Here is an 8,501-nt window from a genome sequence, read left to right as displayed (position 1 = left end):
GTCAATCGCAAAAATCGCCCTACGATTAATCACCAACCTTTGTGTTACAGGACACTGGTATAATATAAACTATTCCTCTCAATATTGCATATTCGATTAAATATGATAAATCTGATTACAAATCCCTTCAATTTCAGTTTTCATTCCAACCTAATCTACAAAATAAATTTGAAAACACAGTATCAAATATAGTAAATTTGGCCAATACAACTGTTAGGTCTATACTCAAAACTGATCTCCAACTTAGTGATTCAGTTACCGAAGTAGAATGTTCTAAATTACAAATGTAAAATTCAGAGTCTTGTTGAATATATATATATATATATATATATATATATATATACATTTCAATGGCAAAACATATAAAAGCATCTATGGTATAAGTGATCTCCCATTTAATGATGATCACTGCTGAAATGGTTATTATGAACCGATTGCCGGTATAATAACATATCAGAAACGCACTCAAAGATGTTGATTCCACACATAAAAGCATATCACTAGTAGGGGAAGGCGGGGTAAGTTGAGCATAGGGGCAAGTTGAGCCACCAGCCCCAGGCCAATAATGAATGAGTCAGACATTGTGGTGGTGTCATGTATTGATGACCCATAGCATAACCCCTAACCCCACCATATTGTTTTCAACTTTGAAACAAAAAGTAGTTTTTTAGAGGGAAAAATATGAATTTCAGCCAAAAAAGTAAAAAAGAGTGTGAAATAGATAAGTGCTTTATAAACACACACGTCTTTAAATATAATAAAGATATGATAACAACATTATTAGTCCAGGTATGGATCTTCATTCTTGTCATAGTCTTTTATATGATGGATGCATAATAAATGTGTGGATACAAAATTATCGCACTAAGTTCGGACTGGGGTAAGTTGAGCCAAACAGCATGGGGCAAGTTGAGCCATGGTAATTCCTATGGTAATGTATCTTAAAAAACAAACAAACCATAAAAATCGATTGAAATGCTGGCTGAAAGGAGCAAATTTACATGAATGCTCTTTTCCTTTTAAAGGATGTTAGTATTTATAGAGAATTAGCAAGTGAAAAGACTTTAAACAAAAAATTGACATGCTGGATCTCCCCTCATACATTTTGTACATAGTTTTTGTGGCTCAACTTACCCCAGAAGGTGGCTCAAACTTACCCCATATATGGGGCAAGTTGAGCCATTTGACATCGTTTTTTTCAAAGGTCACGATGACTTTCAGTGTGGGGATAGAAAGTTATATATAGGTGGAAAATATTTCAGAAGAATTAAATTTCAAGGCAAGGTACTTATTTCGACAAGATTATTAATCATATCAATTCTAACATGCAAAAAGCAAAAACTGTCACAACTTACCCCGCCTTCCCCTATGCATTTCCCTTTGAAGTCCATGCTTTTCTTATTATTTTCAAATTCCAGAGTAGTATCCGATTCAAGACTTGAATGTATAACTTTCACGGGGTATTTTTTCTCGGCTAAGATATCTTCTGGTACTTACATCATGTTCAATTCAAAACTTATAATTTTACTTTAGTAAACCAAATTCTTACTGAACAGCATTGTGGGGTCATACTGCAATTTGCAAATAATATCAATATATGCATCATACCCAATATAACTGCTTCCAGCATTTACATCTATCCAATGAAGACTCCGCAATATTAGGCTTAAATCTAATTGAGATGTTTTAAATCTAAAGTAAAATACTTTTAAAAATCCATGAATTGCTGTCTGAACATTTTATCAAAGTAACAATTTGAGTAAAATAGTAATTTTTCTGACTTCAGGTTGTATTGAATTGAAAACTAGCCATGGATGACTATATATCCAGATCATTGTTTTTTGTTGTATGGTATCTGGGTAATGCCCCATCCTCCCCTTCATCTTCCTCTCCATTGCTATAGAGGGCGTCTTCCATATCACTAAGCTGGAGCGCTTCATATCAGATCTCGTTCCTAGGTGGATGGTGCTCGACGTAGAAAAATGACAGCGCCCCAAATGATCCGCAGACGACCAGGATTAGGAGTTGCCAGTGAAGTAAGAGCACAAGGCTATAGGCAAAGGCTATGGCAGCAGCAGCGGACTGAAAAATGAAAATAGACAGGGGATGTTTACAGGCTAATTTGATCAGAATTTTGTCATTAAACTGACAACACAGATATTTTCTCTTTTTTATGCACAAATTTTTCATATCAAAGTTAACTGATCTTTATATAGGAGCAGACTGAAACAGTGTTTGGTGGTAAAGTTGCGAGTTAGCTTGATCAACGCTGGTTTTGAATTTTCCATCGTAATGCCTATTCATTTTTTTCAGCATCAAATGAGCACTTTAATAAGAAAAGACATGATCAACATATTGGGTCTTCATGCCAAGGCCTTGATTGAAGTTATAAGATAAGGGTGAACAGAGGGATCTGGCAGAAGAGGTAGAACAGATGAGATTAGGTCTTTAAGACATTTGGGTCATTAGCGTACAGATGGAGGGGCTATGGCCCCCATAAAAGGTTTGCCCCAAGAGAATAAAAAATAGAAAATTAAGGAAAGGAATAACAGGGTCAAATATGGTGTTATTTTCTAAATAAATTGTCTAAATTCATCACATAATTAGATGTTCATATCACGAGGGAAAAAAAATCAGTCCCTCAACATTTTCGGCTCATTATAATTTTGATTTGGGTGCCATATTGTAGACCAGGCTAATGTTATCCAGTCCAATTACCTGAATAAACTTGAAGAGGGCAAAGGCTGAGGCACTATCTGACTTAAAGTAGCTTCCTAGGAGTGAGTATATTTGAGTGTTGAAACAAGCATCAGCAAATCCAAGCATAAATGAACAAGCAAATGCTAATTCAATACTGAAAGAGACAATAAGATATCATTAATATGTACCAATTTAAATCATCACTATCAAGAGCATAAGTTAAATGTCACTGTTTTTTGTTATATGGCTGTTGTGACTTGTTCTCTCCAAAATAGTGCTACTTATATTACTAACTTATTGCTGCTAGTGCTACATTGTACATGTACTTCCACTACTTCTAAAGTAGCAACAACAATACTTGTGCTACAATTACTACAAATATTCTGAATGCTGCTGCTCATGACACCACCTCTAAAGTACTACTTCCACTAAGTATTCCTACAACATCCTACTATTCCTACTACTTCTACTGATGATGGAGACAATGATGATGATAATGGTAATAATAATCATTACTGCTCCTTTTACTACTATTACTACTACTACTACTACTACTACTCCTACTCATACTCTACTACTACTACTACTACAACTACTTCATAATACCACTACCAGCTCTAATACTACTATTAATTCTACTGCTGCTACTACTGCTACTTCTACTAATACTGTCACTTCTACTGCTACTACTTCTGCTACTACTACTACTACTACTACTTCTGCTACTACTACTACTATTACTGCTATTACTACCACTACTACAACAGTCACTTCAAATACTATTATCACTTACTATGGTCCTATATAGGAGCCCTCATGTGATGATTGTATAGGTGATTCAGCAGGTAGGTTGAGAAAGATAAGATAGAAGCAAATCATATGGACCACATAACCCAGAAGAATGATAGGATCTCGACCAAACTTGATTGTTTTCTTGCCAAGAATACCGAAGAGCAAACCACCTAAAAGAAAACAATGATGTAGATTACATTTCCTTAAAAATTCATCATTATGTCTATTAACATCATCCAAACCAATAAACTTCTGGCATGCTTCCACACTTCTGCTACATTTCCCTTTTCTCATTTTAGATTTATTTGAGACAATCGCATTCTTTAGGATTGAATTGATTTGAATTGAAAACTGTATCACCCCTATACTGGAAATTCAGTGCTTTGAAAACCAGTTAGCATTTGTTTTGCAATTGTCAACTTAACCATAATTAATAATAATAAACAAAAAATACTTGCTTACAAAGCACTTAACTCGCACATTATTAGAAGTCTCTAAGCACTTTACAGAATTGAAACATAATTATCCTTGTAGAGAAGAGCAGCTTTTATGCACACTGTATTTCAAGGAACTAAAGTCCTGCCCGGTCCCCATTTACCTTACCCTGGGTTGAGTGCAGCACAACACGGAGCAATTTCTTGCTTGAAGTAGGATTTGAACTCGCGTGAATGACTGAAAACTGCGTCGTGTGTAAACTCTCTCCCATATTAAACAGATGCAGGCTATGTTAGAGTGGAAAACCCTTCATCCACGTAGAGGAGAGTCACCACCTTTGCATATTAAGAACCCACTGCACCATTTCACATATAAGAGTAGGGGGAAACCCCAATGTAGTGGTCCACCTGCACTCCCCCAATCAGTTATTTCGGGAGGAGAGACCTGCGGGTCATATTGATTAAGTTTGCTTTTTGCCTCTCAGGCACAGCTGACACCAAACTAATAATGATAATAACTAAGGTTCCTCTGATTAAGAGATGAAAATCAGAACCACTACACTATAATAAACTAAACTAAAAAGGCATATCAATAAAAGCAAGTATTACCTGTGATTTCTCCTGCACCAATAAGCATACCACTTATACCAATGAAACTGTTTGAATCTACACCAAACAGTTTGGTATTACTGATTGCAGTCCCGTATACACTGCTGAAAAAAGTCAACTCCAGACCTGTATCAACAATAAATCAGAAAAAATATGAAGTGTATAGCGGTGCATAACTATTCACTTAATTCTGTACAAGTCTATCTTCCATATTCTTCGTCTAAATAACAAAAATTCATTCTATTGGGTGTCTTATTTACCTCTTGTGAATCATATTTCACTCAGTGGAAACTTCCATTGGTCCGATTAAATTTGATGAAGGCAAACTCACCTGCCAGGGTTCCCAGCTTTTCAAGAAAAGAAAAATTCCCTAATTTTTCCCTGATGAAGTTTAAAAATTCCCTGATAATTATTTAAACCCATTCCCAGTTTTGCATGTTTTCTAAGTTGTTGCAGTGAATTACATGTATTTTCAGTAGACAGTGTAAAAGCAATAATGTAAAACTAATTAGTACCACCATAACCAGTCATTCAATGGATATTGTTTTGATATGCAACAAAATATAACAAATTCTGGCTGACTACCGTACTTTCGTCTTTTGAGCTGATCTAAATTCCCTGAGTTTTCCCTCATTTGAGGCATTTTTCCCTGATTGGGGGGACTTTTTTATCAAATTCCCTGATTTTTTTACCCTGACTGGAAAAGAGTAAAATAATTTCCCTGATGGGCTGAGAACCCTGCCTGCTAATGTCAAAATTTCAATCCCAAATCTCGAGTGGGTGTTTCATGAAGCGGTTCGGAGAGTTACAAATGACTTTCCGCAAGAGTTTACGCATGATTAGTAATGTTCTCCAGTCCTAAATCAATTACATAGGGATAGATAATGAAAAAATAAATACCTGTATAGAAATTAGTAATGCTGATGATTAACATTTCCTTCTTGAGCATCAACTTGGCTGACCGCACTGTGAAGATAAAAAAAATAATCATAAGTTGATTTCCAGGTAACTGTCTACCTTTTAAATACAAGCAGGAAGAATACATCATGCACAATTAATCACAGGGGATAATTTCTCTTCAGATACCCTCATATTTCAATTTTTAGCAGGATTTTCTGCATTTTATTCATAAATCAATGATAAATTAACATCTTCATATACTAACAATGACAAATGAATGCAATGGCAGTCAAAGAGATAATACTGACAAAGACTGATAACTATATAATACATAAAGCATAATTGGTAAAATACAAGGACCAGGGGGCCGTTTCATAAAGCTGTTCGTATTTATATAAGAGTGACCTCAAGAACGACTGGTGATCCTATCCTACGCACTAAACCATCGCCAATGAATTTACCGTTCGCCACAAGAAAGGATCACCAGTCGTTCTTAAGTCGCTCTTAACTTACAAAGAGCTTTATGAAACACCCACCAGCTATTATATGCACAAAACTGATAGAAGCAATAGCAGCCACATCATGATATAATTGTATACAAGTACATTGTCCATTACATTTGATTCTGTTTGCATTGCAACTGCCTATTGAATAAAAGCTACATTTAAGTACAGGTACATGCACTTGCAGCAAATAATTACTTCAACCCAGAAAAAGTCTTCAATCAAGGAATAACTGTCATTATACCATTATAGATCTCAATCTGGTTCATAATACTCACTATGCGGTACATGCATGTGCTATCATCAAGTCTTATATATTTTAGATTTTCATAACCAAAATTCATGTTAACTTGGGAGCTTTTTTCATCAATTCAATAATATTCATTCTACAACAAAATATACAAATAAATAAAGGCTTAGGTTCAACTGGTTCTCCATTTTTCTTAGATTTTCTTTTACATGAAAAACATCTTTAATATACAGAACTTTGTATTCAGTGTCACAGCATTTGAAATAATGTAATAAGCAGTTGATGTAAGCAATGATTTGCTCAAATAACGAGTTGAAAGACAGTGGAAAATAAAGGTGCAAACATACAAGCTAAACATGAGTAATGGAACCTTAAAGTGAACAAAAATTCAAGAGAAACATTCTAGAATCATATATTGTTGTATACATAAAATAGATACAATTTATAGGTTTGAAATTAAGTATAATGTGAGAGTTTCAATATGTAGACCTAAATAAGGAAATAATGGTATTGATATTCAGAGGTTGGGAACATTGAATTTCTTCTTCTTTCAAAACAGAGCTTCCGCTTTCTACCCCCATTTCTGCGGAAAATCCGTAATTAAAAAAGCGAAACTAACGAGAGGGGCCTATCAAACAGATAGTACACAAAGCAGATGTAAACAAAATGGAAATTTACTTTTGCCAATGGGTGATTTCAAATTCGGTTGGTGTTGAGAGCGTGATAATGTTGCTGGACCGAGCTGGGTTCAGAGGAACGATACCTATCACGTTATCGAGAGCCCATGAAGTCACGCCTCTGCGCTGAGCTGCTGCATCTCAACTTCACGTGAAAACTTTTTGTTGGTGTTGTCAGTTGTCACAAAACCAACACTAGATTTCAACACTGTACTTGAAATCACCCATTGCCATATCAAGCGGGTGGGTGTTTCATTGAGCTGCTCGGAACTTACGAATGACGAATGACTTTATGCACGACTGATGGCCCTTTCTTATGCTACAATGATATATCCCAGGCAGAAAAAAATAATTCCAAGGGGTTACTTTTCACAACCTACTGTCTAACACTGCAACATTGGATAAGATTTAAAACTGCAGTGAAGAGGGATTTTACAGGGCTCTTTATTATTTCCCAGGGTTTTGTTGAGCATTTTGTTCGGAGTGAATTCACCCGAGGCCCATGTAATATTTTTTTCCTTGATATATCCTATACAATGCGTCCCAGAAAAAACAAAACCGAGATTAAGCGATGATTTATCATAACTTAATCACAAATACAATAGACAAATGACCTACCAAAGTAAAGCTTAGAATCTCCTCTTTCATCTGATATTACTTGATTATTCCTCATTCACGCATGAGTGAGCAAAAACAATTTGAAGGATACCAAAAACTCATTTGGCGGGGGGTATCTGAATTTCAAAAAGAAAATCACATGCCTAAAAAGTTCAATATCTGCTCTTTTATTTGATACCTTAATCACAAAATATGGTTAAGAAGTAAAAAAGTTATGTTCCCTCGAAACAATGGTTGTATTTCCATAATTTCATTAAATAAACATGTTTTCACCGGTTTCCCACAGAAGCTATCACATGGTTAACAAAAGACTTAATGCATGGCTGATCGTCAACAAACGGAGTGTCAAGTGAGTTTGAACGCTAGCCTGCAAAACCTCTTCATTTTATGAAATTATTGAAATTCAAGCCTTATTTCAAATAACCAGAACTTTGTTATTTCTTGACCATTTTCTGTAATTGAGGTATCAAATTAAAGATCAGATATTGAACTTTAAAAAAAAAATGTGGTTTTCTTTTTGAACCCCAGATACAGCCTGCCAAATGACTTTTTGGTATCCCCTCTTCAAATTGTTTTTGCTCACTCATGCGTGAATGAGGAATAACCCAAGTGATTTCAGATGAAAGAGGAGATTCTAAGCTTTACAATTGTAGGTCATTTGTCTATTGTATTTGTGATTAAGGTATGATAAATCTCGGTTTCGTTTTTTGTGGGACGCACTGTATAGTGAAGTATCAAGTCAAAATGCATTACTTTTACAAACAGCTTCATGAAACACAGACCCGGTTTCACCCAAAAATATGGAGGATGGATGAATACACATGATCAAGGAGTTGACACACAGCTAATAGTGACAACTGCTCCCTAAAATTCAATAGGCCTGTGTACTTTAATGCATGGATGTTCTTTCTCTGTGATCTACAAATAAAGTTTTAATGAACTAATCGCAATACGTGAAAACTGGTCTGCACTTAGTACTACTTTATTTGCCAAACAAGTCTCTGACAGGATTCCAGGT

At 35.3% G+C, this 8,501-nt stretch overlaps 1 protein-coding gene across 1 annotated transcript in view; it reads right to left on the bottom strand.

Annotated features, from left to right (window-relative positions):
- Positions 1-1,474: 1,474 nt before the first annotated feature.
- Positions 1,475-8,501, bottom strand: part of LOC121422440 (UNC93-like protein MFSD11) — a 19,351-nt gene continuing 12,324 nt past the window's right edge. The window contains exons 6-10 of the mRNA XM_041617481.1: positions 5,436-5,501; positions 4,536-4,661; positions 3,494-3,662; positions 2,719-2,854; positions 1,475-2,082 (exon numbers count right to left, since the gene is read on the bottom strand). Coding sequence (XP_041473415.1) covers positions 1,942-2,082; positions 2,719-2,854; positions 3,494-3,662; positions 4,536-4,661; positions 5,436-5,501 — 638 coding nt within the window. The 3' untranslated portion in view covers positions 1,475-1,941. The remainder of the gene's footprint in view (positions 2,083-2,718; positions 2,855-3,493; positions 3,663-4,535; positions 4,662-5,435; positions 5,502-8,501) is intronic.

The sequence above is a fragment of the Lytechinus variegatus genome, chromosome 10 (assembly GCF_018143015.1).
Source record: "Lytechinus variegatus isolate NC3 chromosome 10, Lvar_3.0, whole genome shotgun sequence".
Taxonomy (NCBI): domain Eukaryota; kingdom Metazoa; phylum Echinodermata; class Echinoidea; order Temnopleuroida; family Toxopneustidae; genus Lytechinus; species Lytechinus variegatus.
The sequence above is the reverse complement of the archived record's forward strand: the minus strand, read 5'-3'. Positions and strand labels throughout refer to the sequence as shown.